The sequence below is a fragment of the Gossypium hirsutum genome, chromosome A05, assembly GCF_007990345.1.
Source record: "Gossypium hirsutum isolate 1008001.06 chromosome A05, Gossypium_hirsutum_v2.1, whole genome shotgun sequence".
Taxonomy (NCBI): Eukaryota; Viridiplantae; Streptophyta; class Magnoliopsida; order Malvales; family Malvaceae; genus Gossypium; species Gossypium hirsutum.
Genome location: NC_053428.1, coordinates 103,459,757 through 103,481,080, shown reverse-complemented (window position 1 = coordinate 103,481,080; position 21,324 = coordinate 103,459,757). Strand labels below are relative to the sequence as shown.

Below are 21,324 nucleotides of genomic sequence, written 5' to 3'. Positions count from 1 at the left end.
TGATATAATCAATGTAAAATGAGAATAAAAATTTATTATAAAAATTTATTATAATAGTCGATCAAGTCTTAGCTCGATTAATATGGGCATTGTTAAAAATACAGGAGGACGTGGTTCGAGTGCGCTGAAGCTTATTATCCTTCTCCTATTTATAGGTTAGGGAGGAATTATAAAAAATTATAGATATTATGTCAAAAATAACAGATATAATTAAATTTATAACTGGGTTATTAAAAAAATTACTATAAGTTTTTTTATATATAAAAATGGTTGCCACTCCTATGTATAAAGAAGTTAATATTTATTTTGCAAATATTACGCCTAAAATTCTGTCAAAAAAACAATAGCAATGTTGAAATTTGGGGAAAACAGTACACGTGTCACATACATTTTGACAAATGGCAATAAAAGAACTAAGCCAAGAAAATAAGTTTACCTTTTTGGTTACTAGTTATAGAATATTATACTATGGCTTAAATTAAAAATTGGCTCTCAATTTATAGAATTTTTCCTATTTAGGTCTCTAAGTTTTTTTCTTTTAAGAAGTGGTACCTAAATTTTGATTCTCTTATTACTTCGTTTAAAAAAATTTCCAAACCTATGACACATGGTAATTTTTAATTAAATTTAAACAAATAAATTTAATATTAAATAAATGTAATTATTCTCTTCTCTCTCTTCCCATGTTTCATCATCATCTCCCTTACTCCTTCATCGCACATAACCACGCACTTATAGTTGCTCCTCATTATTGTTCTTGTGTCACGAGACTAAACTTTTTGTCTCGCAATCTGTGTGACTTTAAGTAAAATCTTCATTTTAAATACACTTAAGTTAGCTTGATTATTATTTATAGAAATTCTCCAAGGCATCGAAAATAAACAAAACTCAAAATCAAAAGAAAGTTCGAAATAACAGAATAGCCACAAAAAAGCACAACACACTAAGTGTTTGAGTAAATATTCTCAATATATTCTTTAACTCAAAAAATAGGATACAATGGATGATTGCAAATAAGAGGTGGCTCTTTATTTATAGTTAAGTTCCCTCAAATCTAACTGTACAACTAGCTTTATATCGACAAACGAGATCGAAGCATATCTACAATTACAAATTTTCTAAGATTGATTTTTCTATTTACTAAAGTAGCCTTAATTTTCCATAAGTGCTTCATTGGGCAACCAAAACTTCACGTAAATAGGTTTGGTCACTTGTTCTTTAAATTGGATTAATTCAAATTGATTAAATGAACCCTATTTAATAAATTAACCCTATTTCATATTTACGATGCTAATTTAAATTTTATATTTTTAAATATAACATTTAAATACAAAATAAAAAAAGAGATATAAAGTTAAATTTAGTCGAATTAAATTAGGATATCTGAATTTTTTTTGAATTAGTTGTGATAATTTAATTTGGTTTCAAATTTTCATTTTAATTTTGGGTTTTGATGTTTAATTTTTATTTTTGACGGAATAAGTTTTATTTTATGACTTATATATATTATTTAATAAAGTTTTAAAGTATACTAAAAAATGTTTTTAAATTTTTAATTTTTCAAATAAATAAAAAATAATCAATAACATTCATATAGTATTTTCTGAAAATAACATTTTATATATTACTTTTAAGTTATTTTCATTATTTTCAAAATAAAATATTTATTTTTACATTATAAAAATAAAATTAATTATAAATTAAATAAAAATTAGAATTTAGTTCAATTTAGAATAATTTTCTATTTCTTTTCTCAAACAGTTGAGAAAATTAATAAAATAATCTTATGTATTTTAAATAAGTTATATTATTATGAGGGTATTTGTGTCTTTTTCTTATTTAAAAAAATAAATAAATAATTTACAAATATTAATATTTGAATAAATAAATAATTTACAAATATTAATATTTGAACCATGCTACCAATATTTATAAAATTCTTTTTTTCATCACTTTAACCAAAGCTTTCTTTTAATATATTTATACATTCTGATGTTATTATACAAATTGTTTGCCCATATTATGTGTATTTCTCAATAATGTCGTCGATTTCGCTACTGTCACAACTTAATAATAAACTATTGCAATGCATTTAATACTATAAATTAAAAGTATTTACTTATTAATTTAAATTAATTTTTTATTATTATTATTTTAATTTCGTAAATATTACATATGTGGTATAGTTTTAAACTTTGCTTTTTATTTATTTATATTTATATTTATATTTTAAATACGTAATTTTTAACGTATACACTAATAACAAAAAATATTTATAAAAATTATTCTTTCAAATGATGAATTATAAAGTTTATAATAATTCTAACAAGTTCAATTAATCAATGAATTATATAAAACCTAGGTCTGTCGTCCTTGACACGCTACTGTTTTTCGCTCTGGCAAAGTGATTAGGGTTTGTTTTTTTAATTTGTTTTTTTGGTTTAGTTTTGTGGAGGCGGAGCTTCTTGGCTGTAATCTCTTGTGCACTGTTAATAGAAGGCATAGTTTGCGATTGGACCTGCAAAGATGGAAACTGAATTGGCTCAACTTTCAATAAATGAAGAAGAAGATGAAATTATTCAAATACAGCCAGATCTGAACAGATAAGAAAGAGGGGAGATTTTCCAACTTGTGGGTTGTTTTCTTACTGCTAGCGTCATTCACTTTCCAGCAATGAGGAGTACTTTGGCTAATTTGTGGCACCCAGTTTGGGGCGTTCAGATCTAAGATCTGGGAGAGAAAAGGTGTTTGTTTCAATTTTTTCATATTATGGATCTGGAAAGGGTTATTAAAGGTTCTCCTTGGACCTTCAACAGCCATTTGTTGCTGCTTTATAAATTGAACTGGGGAGAGGATCCACTACAAGTACCCTTAATTATGACGCCGTTTTGGGTTCAAATACATGATGTTCCCATTGGATTATTTTTTGAGAGTTTGGCTGTTCAACTAGGGAATTTTTTTGGAGTTTTTTGGAATATGATGGCTCTAATTTGGGTAAGGAGAATAGCAATTTTATGAGGATCAGAGTCCAAATTGATGTAAGGCGTCCTTTAAAAAGGAAGAAGCAGATTCTGTTTTCTGAAAGAAAGTCATATGTCAATTTCAAATATGAACGAATATCGTTATTTTACTTTTTCTGCGGAAGATTGGGCCATAGCGACTCTTTCTGTGAAGCAAAGATGACACTTGGTGTGGAAGTAGCTGAAATGGGTTGGGATTTGTCTCTACGAGCCCAGACCCGAAGAGCATTAGCAATGAAGAGTATCTGGTTAAGAGAGGATGGGGAAGGGAAAATAAGAGATGATGGGGGTCGTATGGTAGGAGAAGGGAATAGGTTTTGGAGGAAGAAAGATAAAAGAAGTTGTGTAAAACCTGTGGACCCAGTTCTTGGATTTAATTTAGCAGAGGGATCATTAGGGTCTATTCAAAGGGTGACAGGTGTATTGTCAAAATAGATGCATGATTCTATGGAGCATGATTTGGAGGACCCACCACTAATCGGAGAGGAGGGGAAGAAAAGATTTAGAATTGAATATGATAATTTCGTAGAAAATGGTGATAACAGTATGGTGCTGTCCAGTAACAGGAAAGTGGAGGAAAGCGATTTAATATTACGACGGCTGCCAGGAGGTAAGCCGATCGGATGCAATGAAAATTTTAAGTTGGAATGTTTGAGGTTTGGGGAAACCTCGAACAATTAGAAGACTTCGGCATTCGCTGAAGACTTGCAATCCCCAATTAGTCTTCTTTAGTTTACAAATGGAGAGAGTTCGAAGAAGTTGTGGTTTTGCAAATGGAATTGAAGTTGATTCGGAGGGAACGAGAGGAGGCTTGTGTATGGCATGGAAAAATGATATCGTGATAATTCTTAGAAGTTTTTCCAAGAGGCATATTGATGTGATAGTGGATGACGCAGAAATCAGTGGAAAATGGCGTCTTACGGGCTTTTATTGTACCCCTTATGTCCGAGACAGAGAAGACTCTTGGGCTGCCTTGAAAACTCTAAGTCACGAGGAAGATATCCCTTGGTTTGTTTGTGGGGATTTCAACGAAATTATGTATGGTTGCGAGAAACAGGGAGGCTTACCAAGAGAAGAGAGAATGATGGATTTGTTTCGGAGAACGTTAGAGGAATGTCATCTAAATGATGTGGGTTTTTCGGAGAGGTGGTTTACTTGGGAGAGGGGAAATCTCCCTAAGACAAACATACGAGAACGACTGGATAGGGGGGTTGTTACTACAAGTTGGATGGCTTTGTTTCCCGAAGTGGTAGTCCAACCTGGTTAATTTTTTTTCTGATCATTGCCCTCTATTGATTGAGACTCGTAAAGAAGAGGTCATGAGAAGAGAGGGTAATTTTAAATTCGAAGCATGGTGAACGCTAGAAGACTCTTTTTATGAAGAAGTTAAAAACCTTTAGGAGAGAGCAGCAGGTGATCTTTGGCAAAAGCTTGAGGTTTTGAGAATAGGGCTGAAAAGGTGGGTAAGGACGATACGAATGAGCAGAAAGTGAAAAAAGGAGATGTTAACAAAGAAATTATCAGAACTAATCAATGCTGAAAGGGATGAAAAAAATTTAGCTGACATGATTGACACAAAAATTCAGCTAAACTTTGAAATTAAAAATGTAACACCCTTCGCCCGTATCCCTCGCCGGAACAGGGTTCGAGGTGCTACCAGATTTAAACTTTTCATACACACGTATATTATCCTTTAATCGGGCTTACAAGCCCCAAAATATTCATGAGGCATTATTAAATATTTACCAATATCTTAGTCTTATATCATTTACTTACTCAACTTTACAACCCTATACATGTCATAGACTCGAAACACTAAGATTTACTTACGCCGATAGCGTAGACTTGACAATGTGATAATATCTCTGACGGCCTCCAACCCGAGCTATCCTGGCAACCCTAGGGAATATGGGAAATAAAAGGGGAGTAAGCTTTACACTTAGTAAGTTCATAAGAAAACAATAAGCAACTCATTAACAAGTTTTATCAATGTTTACAACATAATCACAAATTCACTACAAGTTGTCTTCCTGAGCAATAGTAACTAAATTATTTATAACTGGAGCTACAAAACTCCAAATCAATTGCCGTTAATTTTCCCTGAAAATAGACTCATAAATCTTCCATCCATAAAATTTTCAGAATTTTAGGTTTGGCCAATCAATACCAGATTTTTCTTAAAGTTTCCTCTGTTTCACTGTTTAACTAATCTGACCACTCTTCACTACGAATCAAATTTCTCATTGTACAGAATTCAAAATATGTTATATTTGATTTCATTTGAAACCATACTCATTAAGGAATCTAAGCATATAAATTTTATCTTATAACCATTTTTGTACAAATTATAATGATTTTCTAAAAACAGAACAGGGGACCCCGAAGTCATTTGAATTTATCCCACGCCACTTCAAATATATCATTATCAAAAATTATTTTGCTTACACGGTTTCTTTTATAAGAAACTAGACTCATTAAGCTTTAATTACATAATTTATTCAGCTTCTAACTCAACTCCAAAAATTTATGGTGATTTTCCAAAATCACATTACTGCTGCTGTCCCAAGCAGATTTATTACAAATTTACTCTTTCACATATTCTTTGCATTCACATTATTTAAACATGTATATCACCAATCAATTTCATCACATATCTATAATTTCACTCAAGCATAATCTCAATACAATACATCATGCTCAATGATTCGCACACAACCGTTCAAATTAGCAATTATAAGATGATTCCGCACATAGTCCACCCTTATCGATAATTTACGATGGTTTTACCCTTACTCACATATATGACATAGGCATTTTCACCTATGCTTCTCATTTCATATTCATGATTCAATTCCAATCGATCTAACATGCATAAGAATATATCACATACCTGGCCAACTTAATGCATTGAACAAATTCAATTGTCGATTTAACACAGTCTCATAGTCTTAGACTTTTATCAAATCACCGGCATTTAGCCTGCTAGGTTTTAAATCCGATAATATTATTCACCTGCTTAAAGCTTGCTAGGCTCAAAGCCCAAATATCACCATTATAAAGTCGTCTCATAAACAATTCATATAATATAGCATGTATACCTGCTCACTTTGCTCTATTTAATCATTCAATCACAATTTATAATATCCTTTGAATCATTTGATATTTTGCACACTAAGTGTCATTCTCAATATCTCGCATACTAAGTGTCATTCTCAATATTTCGTACACTGAGTACCATATTTGATTGCCACACACACTAAGTGCCACATTTTGTCGATATGTCGTCAGACATTAAAATATTCACGTATATACAATTTATACAATATTAAAGCATTAGAAACATCAATTTAACAATGCTTATTGCATACAAACTTACCTGGCTAAATTGTAGAGATACCAAAGTTCAGGAACATTTTGATAATTTTTTCAATTTTCTCGATTTTCCACCCAATCTTGATCTAAATTAATAATTTCATTCAGTATACTAATTTAAACATTAAAACACCTCATTTCATACAATTTGGTATTTTTTTATTTTTACAAAATTACCTCTAAAGTTTTACTTTTATTCATTTTAGTCCCTGAGCTCAAAATATGCAAATTAACCATTTTTAACCATAATTAAGCTTAGCCAAATATTCATGGTATCAAAACAGTCCATAATTCACTTTATGACAATTATAATTTTGCCCCTAATATTTCAACTTCTTACAATTTAGTCCCTATATCATAAAAATGCAAATTTATAAAATTGAGTAAAATTCTACTATAGAAGAATATCATTAGTGTCTCTCGCAACCCACATATTTCATTTATTTGACATTTTAACCACAAAATTTTCAAATTTATCAATTTAGCCCTTAATTGTCAATTTCACAAAAAATCACTTAACAAAAAGTGTTTAACTATCAACAAGGACTCATATTCTTCCATTAAACTTCAAAGCCCTATTATACTCATCAATGGCAAATATCAAACTATTCAATGGTTTTGCAAAATAGTCCCCTCATTAGATAGATTAAGCAACAACAATCCCGAAAATATAAAAATAATTAAAAACAAGACTAGAAATGCCTACCATGCATTAGCTGAAAGTTGGAAGCTTCTTCCATGGCTTCTCAAGCCTTCATATTCGGCTAGTAAAAAGAGAATGAAAAAGATGACACCTTGATTCTTTTATTATATTCATTTTATTATTATTTTTAACCAATTTACAATATTAACCTTTATACACTTTATTTATTACACCAAATGCCAAGCCATCATATCCCACTATCTCTTTAATGGGCTAATTACCAAATAAGGACTTCTACTTTTAAGTTCTATATCTATTTAATACCTTTAGATTATAGAACACAACTTTTGCACTTTACACAATTTAGTCCTTTTTGTTTAATTAACTATCGAAACGATATAATTGTTCAACGAAACTTTAATACCATCTTATTGCCACTACGTAAATATTTATAAAAATATTTATGACTCGGTTTATAGAAAGAAGATCCCGATACTTCATTTTCTAAACCCACTTGACCTTAGAGTCATACCACTTGAACTTAATAAATCGCTTATAAAACAAAAATCACAATATCAAAAACATTTTTTAAATCACAATTAACTCGTAAATATTAAATATAATATTTACCAACCTACTCGTTCGAATTTGGTGGCCCTGAAACCACTGTTCGAATCAACCTTAAAAAACCAGGCTGTTACAAAAAGGAAGAATATTACTGGGAACATAGGGCTCGGTTGAATTGGCTTCATCTTGGCGATAGGAACACAGCTTTTTTTCACAGCCATGCAACATAAAGGAGGAAGAAGAATTGGATTAAGAAGTTGCAGCATGACAATAGGGAGTTCACGGAAGACACTCAGGAAATGGAGGACGTTACACAGGTATATTTTGAGAATTTATTTACAACAGGGAGGACTATTTTTAATGATCAAGTTTTTGCAAGTATTAAACGTTGTATCTTTGATGAAGACAACAGGAAACTCTTAACTCCTTACGAGGATGAGGAAATTCGAGGAGCTTTATTTGAGATGGGGTCCACCAAGGCACCAAGAGAGGATGGATTTCCAACCCTTTTTAACCGAAGATGTTGGGATAACGTTGGGAGTGATGTTTCTTTTTGCCTAAATCTTCTTAATGGTGAAATGGAGGTTAGTTCTATTAATACTACACAGATTGTGCTGATCCCAAAGATATCTAATCCTTCTCATTTGACTCATTTTCGGCCAATTAGTCTATGCAATGTTCTATATAAAATCGTGGCGAAGGTGATTGCAAATAGATTTAGAGGAGTCATTGACAAATATATTGACGAAGCACAAAGTGTATTTGTGCCAAGAAGACTCATAACAGATAATGCATTAGTGGCCTATGAAATATTACATTCGATGAAACAGAAGAGAGGGAGGAAGAAGGGATTTATGGCAGTCAAGTTAGACATGAGTAAGGCCTATGACAGAGTATAATGGAACTTTCTCCAAGAAATCATGCATAAAATGGGTTTCAGTCAAAAATGGATTGATTCAATTATGAAATGCATCTCTAGTGTCTCCTATTCAATAGTGTTTAATGGCATTAAATGAGACGATTTCTATCCAACAAGGGGACTTAGGCAGGGAGACCCATTAAGCCCTTTTTTATTCTTGATATGTGGATAAGGCCTATCGAGTCTAATGCGAACTGCTACTAGGGAAGGGGTTATAAAAGGTGTCAAAGCCAGCAGAAGTGGCACTAGGGTGTCTCATCTATTGTTTGCTGATGACTGCTTACTATTTGAAGAAGCATCAAGCAAAGGTGTAAGCACACTTAAACAGATCTTGTGAGAGTATAGAAATAGCTCAGGTGCGTAAATTTTGACTAATCGACAGTCTTTTTTTAGTAGTAATTTAGCTGAGGAAGTCAGGCAGATGGTGGTCATCCAATTGGGAATTCGTAGCTCCAATGAATTTGAAAAGTATTTAGGGCTGCCAAGTTTAGTTGGGAGAAAGAAAAAAGAATTTTTTCAAGTATTTAAGGACAAAATAAAACAACGGATTGATAATTGGAGTACAATATTACTGTCTCAGGGAGGAAAAGAGATTTATTAAAGCCATTTTACAAGCGATACCAACTTACTCCATGGCTTGTTTTCTACTACCAAAGACATTACGTGATGAAATGGAAGGTATAATCGCCAAATTTTGGTGGCAAAAGGGGCAGAGGAGGAGAGGAATTCATTGGTGCCCTTGAAGAACTATGATTTTTTAAAAGAAGTTGGAGGTATAGGTTTTCAAAATTTTAGCCAATTTAATATTGCACTTTTAGCTAAGCAGGGTTGGCGTCTCATTAAAATCCGAGTTCCTTATTAGCTAAAGTTTTAAAAGCCAAATATTATCCGCAATCAAATTTTTTGAACGCATAGCTGGGTTGGTTACCATCATATACCTGAAAGAGCATCTGGGCAGCTCGAGGGCTCATTCAGGACGGGCTGTGTTGAAGAGTCAGACGAGGGACTGAGATTGATGTATGGAATGACTGTTTGGATTCCTGAATGTAGAGTCATTGGTGAGCCAGGTAGAGAGACAAGCAGTGAAGTTTCATCAGTTTCAGATTTAATCAATAGTACCTGTAGGACTTGGAAGCGAGAGCTAATCAATAATACCTTTCAGCCGGACATAGCGCAGAAAATTCTGAAGATTCCCTTATCAGATACAGAACATGCTGACTTTCAGGTGTGGAGAGAGGAGCCTTCAAGAGAGTTCTCAGTCAGAAGCGCCTATAAACTATTACATAATGCTAGCTTGAATCCTAATGTTTATCTTTTATAGCCCGAAACAAGAAATTTCTAGAAGAAATTATGGAATTTACAGATAACAAGTAAAATAAAGATACTGATCTGGCGAATTTCCTGGAACTATATTCCTTCACTAGTTAATCTAAGATCTAAGAAAGTAACAGAGTACACTTGGTGTACTCGGTGCAGACTTGAAGAGGAAGATAGTAGCCATATCTTTTGTCTTTGTCCTGCAATCACTGAAATATGGAGGTCTTGGACCAGAACTCATAGTAATCAAAGTTTTTGGGAATGGCTAACCTGGGTTCTTGAAAGGGGTACAATAGAGCAATATCGGTTCTTTTGCTGTGCGTATGGTGCATATGGAGTTCCCAAAATCAGTTAGTACATGAAAAGAAGATTATTCTAGTTAGGGAGTTAGCAAGGAAAGTAAGTAGTTACATATCAGAAATGGATGGGATCCGAATGAAAACACCTACCTTTTCTACCAAAAGGGCAATCAGTTATACCGGGGCGACAGAAGGCATCATAGCTCAGTTTGACGCAGCCTTTGGCAGAAGAAATGCTAGATTTGCCTCAGGTATAGTCGTTCGAGACCAGATGGGAGATTTAAAAGCCTCAAAGATAGTTATACATGAGGATATTCCCACCCCGTTCGTAGCAGAAGCCCTCGCAGGATTAGACGCCATGAAGTTAGTAATAGAAATGGAGTTAACAAAAGTAATGATAGAAGGGGATTCGAAAACAGTCATACAAAAATGCCAGAGGACGGAAATGGATAAATCGGTTCTTGGTGCGATTATTTATGACATACAGAGCAGGAGATTCAGGGTAGAAGAAGTTATTTTCAAGTTTATCCATAGAACGAAGAACATTCAAGCCCACAATCTAGCAAAAGCAGCGTTAGTGGGAAGGGAAGACACATACCTGGGAGGGGAAACGATGATCCACAGTGTAACAAAACCAGAGGGGAGATGGAGAGAACCTCCGGATTGAAGATGAAATGACGCAGAGTAGGGAGCAGTTCAGGATAACAAGATTTGGATATCTTTTGGAATGGCTATCCATTAATGCGTGGCTGTTGGGAAATGAAAGGACGAGCAAAATAATAAATGGCCAGGCTGGCTGATGTGACTGGGAGATTTTCTTTGATTTCATTTTGTTTTCCATCTATTTATTTTATTTCTTTACTGTCTGTCATTCTTTATTTTTAGTTTTGGGTTAGGTAATAGGTGCTTTCTTTTCTTTGTTTTGTTTTGCTCGTATGGGCAGACGGACTTGAGCCCAAATATTTACTTGAGTATTGTTTTATTATTTTATTATGAGCCCAGTCATATTATTCAAAAAAATGTTTATAAAAATTTATAGATTTATTAAAAATATATTTTTAGTTATTTTGTTAGGCCCAACAATTAATTTTAAATTTAGTAACAAAATAATAAAATAAGGAAATTATATATACACAGATATCTCTAGAAACATTAAAAAACGACGGTTTCGTTTTTCTATTTCTATTTATCTCACTCGTTCTAGTCCCGTCCTAGCTAAAACCAGCCCAAAATCCCCTAGACCGGCCACCGGAACCGCCGTCTACCGCTGTTCTCCGTCTTGGGGCGCCCCTAGCAGAAATTTTTATCCCAATCCATCAAGGGGATCCTGTTTCCTTCTCTTTTCACATTACCTAGATAAATTTTCCCCAAACAAAAACCCTAAGAAGCCATCGATCTAGATTGAAAAATTGGTACTGCCACTTCCTCAAGTCTACGTTTCCTTTTGGAAATCATCTCCTAGCTGCTAAACCTTCTTGGATTTTCTGGTTTGGGATTTTCTTTGATCGAGGTTGGGATTGAAAATTACTGGCTGAAGTTTATTTTTTTTTTTGTTGTTGTTGTTGGAAATTGCTTGCCGTTGATTCTGTAGGTATTAACAGCAACTATGTCAGGGAATTCTAGTTGCAGTGTCTACATAGGTTGGTTGTGCTTTAACAATCAATATCTCTGTTCTTTTTTATTTATATATGATTGGAATTGTTTAGTTTAAATTGTGCTCTGATCTGTTTTTTTCTTAATTATTGAAATAAAAGGTAATTTGGATGAGAGGGTAAGCGACAGAGTTCTGTACGATATTCTTATCCAAGCAGGAAGAGTAGTAGACCTGTACATCCCTCGAGATAAGGAAACCGATAAGCCTAAAGGATTTGCCTTTGTTGAATACGAAACCGAGGACGTTGCTGATTATGCTGTCAGGCTCTTTTCTGGCCTTGTTACTCTTTATAACCGAACCTTGAAATTTGCGGTAAGCTCTTTTCCCTGTTTTATTATTGTTATTCTTCTATAATCGGGGGGTAAAGTTTCACTTGTTTTCTTATTCTGAACAAGCACGTACCAAATATACTACATATTAGCAATTAAGCTGTGTAAATGGAAATATTTGCCTTCCTCTGTGATTCATAATGTCCAACTTCTGAGTTCGTTTGTATAAGAATCGAATATTGACTGTAATCCCAACAGATCTCCGGGCAAGACAAGTCTTCTCAAAACCCTGCTAATGCAGCCATGCCTGCTACAAATTCATCCTACAAATCAAGGCATTACCATGGAGTAGTTAACCACATGGAAACCTCTCAGCAGCCAAAGAAGTCTTCAACCCCTTCTAGGATTCCGGATTATCCTGCGCGTTACAGCCAAGGTGATTGTTTCTTTCTTTTATTATCTCAGTATGTTTTTTAGATATGTCACTTGATTGAACTGTTTAGTTCCCTGAGTGCTGAAAAGTTTGTTTTGATCCAGCGCCACCTCCTCCTGGTGTTTCTCACCACTTTAATGGGTATGGATCACATATCAATGATATTGATTATGAATACAGTCGAAGGGTTTTTGGGGCAACATGGGATAGCATTAGTCGCCCTAGGTCACGTCGCTATGACACAAGTGACCCAATTTCATATCCCTTTTACTGATATTTATTATGACAGCTACATGAGGGTAAAATTCTTAAATGATGCACTTAAAATTGGACTGTTGTAGTTATTCAAACAAGATAGGCTGTAGAGTTGTTAGTCAGAATGGGTAAAGCTAGCATTTTTTGTAAGTTATTTCTTTGGTCCCAGTATTGTTTGTTTATCATACTACAATTTCATTGTGTGGTGCTATTTCATACTTTCACAACCTTTCAAATATTGTATTTTTGTATGGTTATGACTCCATATTTGCTAGTAGATTGAAACTGAATAGCAGATTATTTTCTTGGCTGAATTCACTGAAAAAGTTCACACAAATCTTTTATATATATATATCCTTCCTTTTGAGTAAAAGGAATTGGAGTCTCATATATATTATGTTACTCTTAGAGCATGTGGTTCTTTTTAATTTTGTTTTTCTTTATTTTAGTTATAAACTTATAATCTATAGTGACTTAGTGAGCAAAAATGATTTTAGAGGTGCATTAGATATTCAGTTTTCTTGTAGGTGCTTGGTAACCGATGGGATGTTTTTAGTCATTATTTATTTTAGTTTTTCTTGCTGACGAAGGATGTCGAATTTCGGCCTCATTTTTTCACTAAATGGGTTAAGGTAATAATTTTAATGGCTTTGGATACTTGTCAAGCATTGCCTCAACTTCTAATTCTAAAAGCTTGGTCAAACCTTCCCAATATGAAGATCACATCTTACTACCAATGATAAGCATGGTAGGTGTTCATGGGATGGGCCGGGTTTAAACATGATATTAATATACTTTATATTTGTCTAAGCCCGGCTTGATCTGAAATATGGGCATAAAATTTTGTTCAAGCTAGCTCTTATTTACAAAAGACTAACTCAAATTCATTTTAGGTCTGCATATATTATTTTAAAATTTTTTTAAAATATTCGTATTATCTTTTTAATATTTAATATTTTTTATATAGTCATCTTAACGTTATTTCAATGTTTATATTAGTCGTATTATACATTTAGTATAAGTTTATTTTTTCAATGTGTTATAAATTATATAATACAGAGTATTATAAATTTAAAAATGGATTGGTTCAGGTTGGGTTTGAGCATTGAATGTTAAAGCTTAAGTTTGGCTTATATTTTAAGTGAGTTTAATTTTTTTTTGTACAAGTTTATTTTTTTGGTTTAATATTTTTACTGAAATTCTCTCAAATTTTAGATGGACTTCTGAATTTGGGTGGGTAGCTCGACTCAAGTTCTACTTCATTAAACCAGATCTTTAACAGTTAAAACTATGACCAAACTTATCTAATATCATGTCCACTTTCATTGACATTTTGACCAAAGAAGAGAAGGTTTTGATCCTCAATCAACCTCTTTGGTCCTTGTTTAACTCAACAACTGTGGTTTAGCAGAGTTTGAATCGTAATCAGACTCTTTGTTCAAGTAAAATCACCGTTGGGTATTTATGCATTAACGTCGTTATGACATTTGTGATGATGTAGCATTGATATTCAATTCAATTATAACGGGTCGGTCTCATAAAAAAATTTCACAAAGTTTCACGTTAAGAACTAACTTGAGCAGAAATATTTAGATTTGGACAACCATTTGTTGGTTCGAATTTATCATAGTTTAGTTTACATGTTCTCCATTTTCTTTTTATCAGTTTTCTAGGTTATCATTATTTTGAAAAACGTATAAAATATAGATTTTGAAATTATACTCAATTAAGAATATGTAAAGAGCCTATGATATTTTGAAATATATAAATTATAAGAATTTATAAAAACATATAAATATATACTAAAAACTAAAAATTAGGTACCAAAATTCATGGCCAGAGTACATACATTAATTTTTCTTTCTTTTTCTTGTAGGAATTGATCTTTGGCAGGGTCAAATTTGAATTTTGATTCGACACCCGCACTATAATTTGGTGTAATTTTATGTGTGGAATTGTGATTCTGATTATTTTTCAAACACCACTAATTGCTTTAAATTGGTTATATTTGATAAGAAAATGGTGATATAATATATTTTTTAAATGGCTTGGTGTGTTTACGGGTGAAATTTTATATAAGACCTTTTTTCAGTTTTACTTCAGTTTTTTTCCTAAAAAAACTGAGAAAATTGTTTTCGATCCATTTAAATCAAAATTGAAACTTTATAAAAAAAAATTATACAATATTGTCCGGTAAAGTTAATTCGTACAATTTTAGGGTCTTCCCTTTCAATTTTATTTTTTAGAAAAAATAAAGTGTGTTGATGTATACAGGGCAATTCAGCAAAAATCATTTCTTTAGAGAAGGGTGAGTTTGAATTAGATGTACATTGATAGTATTAGGACACATTTTTAATGAAAAATAAACAAATAAAAGATTATTAAAAATTATAAAAATAAATAGCATTTTAAAGCATCATGTGGTTTACTTCCAAAACCATTATTAAAAAAATTTATCCAAAATATTTATATACCGGGAAAGTATGATGTATTATTAGAATAATAGTTTTTTCCGAAATATAAATATAACATGGTAGTAATGACTATATGTTCATTTTTTTCTTTTTTAGACAAACAGATTAAAATATTAACAAAATATAGTACTAAAATACTAAGATCCTTTAATGTTAATATTTCAATTAATAAAATTTTCATAGTTTATCATATTTTTGAATTATAAAATTATAGCATTTCAGTTTATTTATAGTATTACTTTATTGCTATAAATATTTTCAATCAATAAATCATTTATCTTTAAATATTTTAAAGTATAACTTTGAAATAGCTCGTGGACTTATTTTCCCTTAAATGTTAGTTAACTTAAGCTCGCGATCTCTAGATAATTCTAGTTAGTAAAGTTAAGCTCGTAATTTCGAAACAGCTCGCAGACTTATGTTCTTAGCTGATGTTTAAAGGTTAGTTGTGTTAAGTTCACAACCTCCAAATTATTCGAGTTAATTGAGTTAAGCTTGTAACTCCAAAACAACTTGCAAACTTACGTTTCCAGCTGATATTTAAAGGTTAGTTGAGTTAAGCTCGTAGCCTTCAAATTATTCGAGTTAGCTGAGTTAAGCTGGCAACTTTGAAACAACTCGCAAACTTATGTTCCCAGTTGATTCTACTAAGGCTAGTTGATTTATCTCTAATTATTTGAGTTCGTTGATCTAAGATCGCATTTCTTAACAACTTGCTAACCTATGTTCCCAGTTGATGTTTAAGGGTTAGCTAAGTTAAGCTCACAGTCTCCAGATTATTCGAGTTAGCTAAGTTAAGCTTGCAACTTCGAAACAGTTCGCAGACTTGCGTTCTCAGCTCATGTTTAAAGGTTAGTTGAGTTAAGCTCACAGCCTCTAGATTATTCGAGTTAGTTGAGTTAAGCTCGCAAACTTTGAAAGAGCTCGTGGACTTGCGTTCCCAGCTAATGTTTAAAGGTTAGTTGAGTTAAAACTCACAACCTCCAAACTATTTAAGTTAGTTGAGTTAAGCTCGCAATTCCGAAATAGCTCGCAGACTTATATTCCCAAGTCATTCTATTAAGGTTAGTTGAATTAAGATCGCAATCTCCGATTATTTAAGTTCACTAATTTAAGATCGCAACTTTTAATAGCTTGCTAACTTACATTCAGAGTTGATATTACTAAAGCTCGTTGATTTAAGATCACAACCTCCAATTATTTGAGTTCGCCGATTTAAGAACGCAACTCCTAACAACTCGCTGATTTAAGATTACAACTTCTGATTATTTAAGTTAGTTGATTTAAGATCGTAATTCCTAACAACTTGTTGACCTGCGTTGAGAGCTGATATTACTAAAGCTCACTGATTTAAGATTGCAACCTCCGAATAGCTCGTTGATTTAAGATCGCAACTGATATCAAACAATTTTCTTTGAGTTCGTTGATTTACAATTTTTTTTCTTACGGAAAATATAGTTTGTAGTATTCTGCAATACAATTCTTGACTCCTATAGCACACTATCGGACAGCAAAATTTGTTCAACAAAATTTCAAATTAAAACTCACGTGGTAAGCCTACAATTATACGCTTCACACGTGTGAGCTTGTACCCAAAAGAGTCACTTTATAACTCTTCTTCGACAAGATGAGAAACAAATTATTATATATAATTATAATAAAAATAATCTGACCCAATATACCCATGACCCAAGTACTAAAAAAGAAATCCATCTTCATGACTTGAAAAAAAATAAAAAATAAAAAAGGTCGGACAACCAGTTTTAAGATCTCTTCCTCTCTACTCCTAAAAACTCCCTCTGTTGTTATTGTATATCAACAATCGTTATACTAATTTAACATTTAAATCAAATATTAAAAATACTATTAGTATATTGTAACACATTTTATTAGTTTTAGTAAAATCATAAATATTATTTATAATGTTAAATTTATTACGTTAATGAAAATAGTAATATAAAATTACTAAAATTCAAAACAGAAATATCGATACAAGACTTTATATTTAATATATTTCAAAATTGAGTTTAAAATTAATTTGAATGTAATGTTTTTAAAAATAAATTTTAAAAGAGTTTGTAAAATGGTATTGTTTTTCTTTCACCGTATTTTGAATTATTTACTCATTCCAACTCTAAACCGAGGAATAGATAAATAGGGAAAGGGTAAAGGGCTCGAACCTTCAATTTGATGTATTTAATTTGGGATTTTTAATTTCTTGGGTGATTTTTATTGGACTTATGTTTTAGGTTAAGGTAATCCCAGTTTGATTATCTCCGACTTTTTTTGGTTTTTTTTTTTAATTTACTTGTTGGAATCATTCGAATTTTAATGTTTTTTATTTGATTAATTTAAGTTTGGGTTGAATAGTTATTATTATTATTATTTTTTTTATAATTTGGATGCCAGTCAAAACTAATTTAATAAATCTAAAAAAAGGCTGTGGCGCAATTGTGGATTGATGAAGCTTGTTTGTTGCTTCTCACTTACCTTATATTAATCGATTAACTTTTTCGTAATTAGAACTGACCATAGGTCAGAGTATCTAGTCAGGCTTAAAGGTTTACTCGAAAAGTGGGAGGGTTTGGACAAAAATATAGGTCTGAAAAATGAACTTAAACAAAAAAAAAATAAGGCTAGTTTAGAAAACAATCAGACCTCGGCTAAGCTTTTTTTGGCTCGGCCTGATTTTGTTAAAAAAATTTGCCACTGTTTTGCTACTATTTTTTTACTGTTTTGATGTCATTTCACTAGTGTATTGCCATTATTTTGTTGTTATTATTTGTATGTTATATAACTCTTGTTTTATTGTTAATTTTGCTACTATTTTAGAGGCATTTACTTATTAAGTTGTACCTATCTAAGCGTTATTTAAGTATAAATTTTTAATTTATTTCCACTGTGTTGGGAAACATTTATTTTAAGCTCCGTTTGTTTGCCAGTAAAACATTTTCCGGAAAAGCTTTAAGCCTTTTCCGGTGTTTGTTTGGCTAAAAATAATTTCCTAAGGTAAAATGTATTACAAAACACAGGATAAGCAGCCCTTAATTTAGGAAAATGTCTTACCCTTTTTTATTTCGGTAAGATAATTTTCAGGAAAAGAAGCCAACACTGATCTTCCCTTTCCCTTCCCTTCCCCTTCCCCCATCCTTGACACCCCGATCTTCTGCTTGCCGTCAACCAACAATGATTCTCAACACCAGACGCTAGCGTTCATATTTGATTTTCCCCATCTTTGCCTTTTGTTGTCAAAATCTGCATTGGTGTTCATCTTCCTCTCTCGAAGGTAAGAACGAAAAAAATTGATATGGGGAAAGGGTGTTGTATTTTCTGATGTTCAACTTAGGTTTGTCGTTAGCCGGTTTGAAGAAGGGAAAAAAAGAAACATGTGTTAATTGTAGTTGATAATCTAGGGGAAGAGTTTGCTTTGATCCGTGACATTGTTGATACTTATAATTATGTGGCTATGGATATTGAGTTCTCGGGTGTGGTTCTACGCCCTGTGGGAACTTTCAAGAATATAAATGATTATAATTACCAAACTTTGAAAGATAATGTTGATATGTTGAAATTGATCCAATTGGGTCTCACTTTTTTGGGATGAGAATGGGAACCTTCCCACTTGTGGAATTGATAGCTTTTGCATTTGGCAATTCAATTTTCGTGAGTTTAATTTAAGCGAAGATATCTTTGCTAGTGATTCAATCGTGTTGTTGTGCCAGTGTGGGATTGATTTCAAGAAGAATAACGAGAAATGTATCGATGTGAAGCGGTTCAGTGGGATTTTGATGTCGTCTGGGGTCGTGTTGAATGATGATGTCCATTGGGTCACCTTTCATAGTGGATACGACTTCGGGTACTTGCTTAAGCTTTTGACTTGCTGGAGTTTGCTTGATAGTCAAGCTAGGTTTTTCGATTTGATCAAGATATATTTTCTCATGGTATACGTTATCCAGCACATGATGAAGTTTTGCAACAGCCTTCATGGTGGTTTGAACAAGCTCACCGAGTTGCTGGAAGTGGAAAGAGTCGGTGTGTGCTATCAAGCTAGTTCCGATAGTTTGCTCACCTCGTGCACCTTTAGGAAGTTGAGAGATAACTTTTTCAACGGCTCCATAGAGAAATATGCATGTGTATTGTATGGCCTAGGTGTCCAGAATGGATAGAATACTAATCAGAAGAAACTAATTGGAAAAAAATGTTGATGGATGTAGACTACTTAGAGTTTGAGCCTGAATTTTCTTTGTATACATTGTAAAAAAAAAAGGTATTGTTGATTTAGCTGTGACTTTTCTCCTTTTGCTTGCATTGTAACTGAAACCTTAACTGGTTCTTCCAGTTGAAGTCTAGTGTAAATTATGCAGTTAGTGTTTCTATCTTTTTCAATAATAATCATAATCATTTGCATCTTATTGGCTTGGATTATATTTCTATAGTTTGTGTTTATTTCTGCAAAGTTTTATTTATTTCAATTGCTAGTTGCACTGGGATCCTCTTGAATAATTTTAGAACTTATTTGTTTTTTGTAGAATTGGCCTCTGTGCCTTGAAGTTGTTGAGGTCTCTTGGTCCTATTATTTCAGTATGAGCATAATAGGAACAAAGGATGCTTCTCTATCAGAGGAAGTGTATCTTCTACAAGTGAACATTGCTAGTTATTAGGAACTTCGGAGTTGTAATTTATGCACTGAGATGACAGATGATGAATAGGGTTGTGTTCTTACATATGAGTTCAGATATGGTTCATATATTACAAACGGGGAAGGGGATGACAATTACAGGGTTTGAATCCTAGTTTTTGTGATGCCAACAAATGCCTTAACCACTGCATCCTCATGATGTTGGCAGATATGGTTCAAATAGTGTATATTGTTAAGGACTTATTAGTGTTCTCTGAGGTCTGAGCAAGCTTGGTGCCCTTCGTTGAAATGAAAGAAGGATTAGCTCTTGAGATGTGGCTAAGAGAACTAGAATCATTGAAATTGTGGGTGGTATTTCCAGATGCGAGATTAACCATTTTTGAGTGAGTGCTTGTTGATTGCAATATAGGCTTTGTTGCATGCTTAAAAGGAAAAAGCTTGTTAGGCTTCTACTAGATTGGCATGCTGCATCATGCAATACAGGCAAGAAAAATATAAATTTATTAATATATATATATAATAAACTCAATTAAACAATGAAAAGATAATAAATTCTTAAATATGTATATTTGTTTCATTTAAAGCAGCTTTTATGAAATATTTTCAGAAAATCAGCCAAACAACAGAAAATATTTTACACAGATTCATCTAAACACTAGAAAAGTAAATCATTTCTAGAAATGTAAATCATTTTCTAGAAATTATTTTCCGGAAAATATTTTATTGGCAAACAAATGGAGCCTTAATGTTTTTAAATATATTTAAACTATTATATCTTTTAATTTTTTTTAAATAAAATTCTTTTTATACGGGTGGGTTGAACTGGACTTAAACAAAATTTTATACCGATTTTTCAAGCCGAGCCAAGACCTATCAAACGGATTTGAAATTTTATTATGATTCCACCCAAACTTAATATCACCTTTAAGTATAATATCTCACTCTGAGTTGATTGGAAATTTTGTAAAAATAATTATGGTTTGATTGTTTGCCCAGCTTCAAATTCCAAACATGGGAAATGATTAACTCAAATACTCTATCCTCAATTTGGTAGTATTGTTGATAAATGATTGTTATGTTTTTAGATGCTCAATTTGCTTATATGTTATAGGTGATCATTAGATGTAGAAAATATGTCTTTTACTCATGTTATACTCATTCATCTTTATTCAAATATTTTTTGTAATATTTTTTTTATATATGCAGTTTGAGTATTTCAATTATTTATTTCAATTTAAAAATTAGGAGAATTATACATTTAATTACAATTATATTATTAGTATGAAAAATTAAGATGTAATTACACTTTTATCGATCAAGTTTTGAAATTATAATTACGTAATTATTATGTCTAATTCAAGTACATCCTAAACTAAGTCCTACCCTAAATTTATTTTGGTTAAATGTGTACTGACTTATTCATGTCTTCAAGCAGGTGAAGAAGCAGAATCAATATGATTGTG

At 32.2% G+C, this 21,324-nt stretch overlaps 2 protein-coding genes across 48 annotated transcripts; one reads left to right on the top strand and one right to left on the bottom strand.

Annotated features, from left to right (window-relative positions):
- Positions 1-2,258: 2,258 nt before the first annotated feature.
- LOC107959794 (uncharacterized) lies at positions 2,259-10,978 on the bottom strand. 46 transcript variants are annotated; one of them, XR_005927482.1, is made up of 7 exons: positions 10,736-10,919; positions 10,288-10,477; positions 10,109-10,213; positions 9,641-9,762; positions 9,460-9,561; positions 4,851-4,919; positions 2,259-2,518 (listed from the first exon to the last, which is right to left on the bottom strand). XR_005927482.1 is itself a non-coding variant. In XM_016895946.2 (3 exons), the coding sequence occupies exons 1-3, from the start codon at positions 10,976-10,978 to the stop codon at positions 2,348-2,350; spliced, it is 483 nt and encodes a 160-aa protein (XP_016751435.1). In that variant the 3' UTR covers positions 2,259-2,347. The 46 variants fall into 46 exon arrangements, 1 of the variants encoding a protein (XP_016751435.1); XR_005927479.1 differs by having other exon boundaries at positions 9,677-9,762; XR_005927468.1 differs by having other exon boundaries at positions 9,677-10,047; positions 10,109-10,153.
- Positions 10,979-11,340: 362 nt separating this feature from the next.
- LOC107959793 (RNA-binding protein 7) lies at positions 11,341-13,062 on the top strand. 2 transcript variants are annotated; one of them, XM_041114346.1, is made up of 5 exons: positions 11,341-11,549; positions 11,729-11,777; positions 11,892-12,103; positions 12,319-12,496; positions 12,598-13,062. In XM_041114346.1, exons 2-5 carry the CDS (start codon positions 11,744-11,746, stop codon positions 12,765-12,767), a joined length of 594 nt encoding a protein of 197 aa, XP_040970280.1. In that variant the 5' UTR covers positions 11,341-11,549; positions 11,729-11,743; the 3' UTR covers positions 12,768-13,062. The 2 variants fall into 2 exon arrangements, with proteins under 2 accessions (XP_040970280.1, XP_016751434.1); XM_016895945.2 differs by having other exon boundaries at positions 11,472-11,647.
- The last annotated feature ends 8,262 nt before the right edge of the window (positions 13,063-21,324 follow it).

Excerpts from the sequence above, each read along its gene's own strand:
- LOC107959794 (XM_016895946.2), bottom strand. The coding sequence starts at position 10,978 with ATGGAAAACAAAATGAAATCAAAGAAAATCTCCCAGTCACATCAGCCA. Across the intron at positions 4,920-10,735 it reads ATCATCGTTTCCCCTCCCAG|GGTTGCCAGGATAGCTCGGG; the intron begins GTATGTGTCTTC and ends CATATTCCCTAG. Across the intron at positions 2,519-4,850 it reads GTCAAGTCTACGCTATCGGC|GTCCAATCGCAAACTATGCC; the intron begins GTAAGTAAATCT and ends CCATCTTTGCAG.
- LOC107959793 (XM_041114346.1), top strand. The coding sequence starts at position 11,744 with ATGTCAGGGAATTCTAGTTGCAGTGTCTACATAG. Across the intron at positions 11,778-11,891 it reads TAGTTGCAGTGTCTACATAG|GTAATTTGGATGAGAGGGTA; the intron begins GTTGGTTGTGCT and ends TTGAAATAAAAG. Across the intron at positions 12,104-12,318 it reads ACCGAACCTTGAAATTTGCG|ATCTCCGGGCAAGACAAGTC; the intron begins GTAAGCTCTTTT and ends TAATCCCAACAG.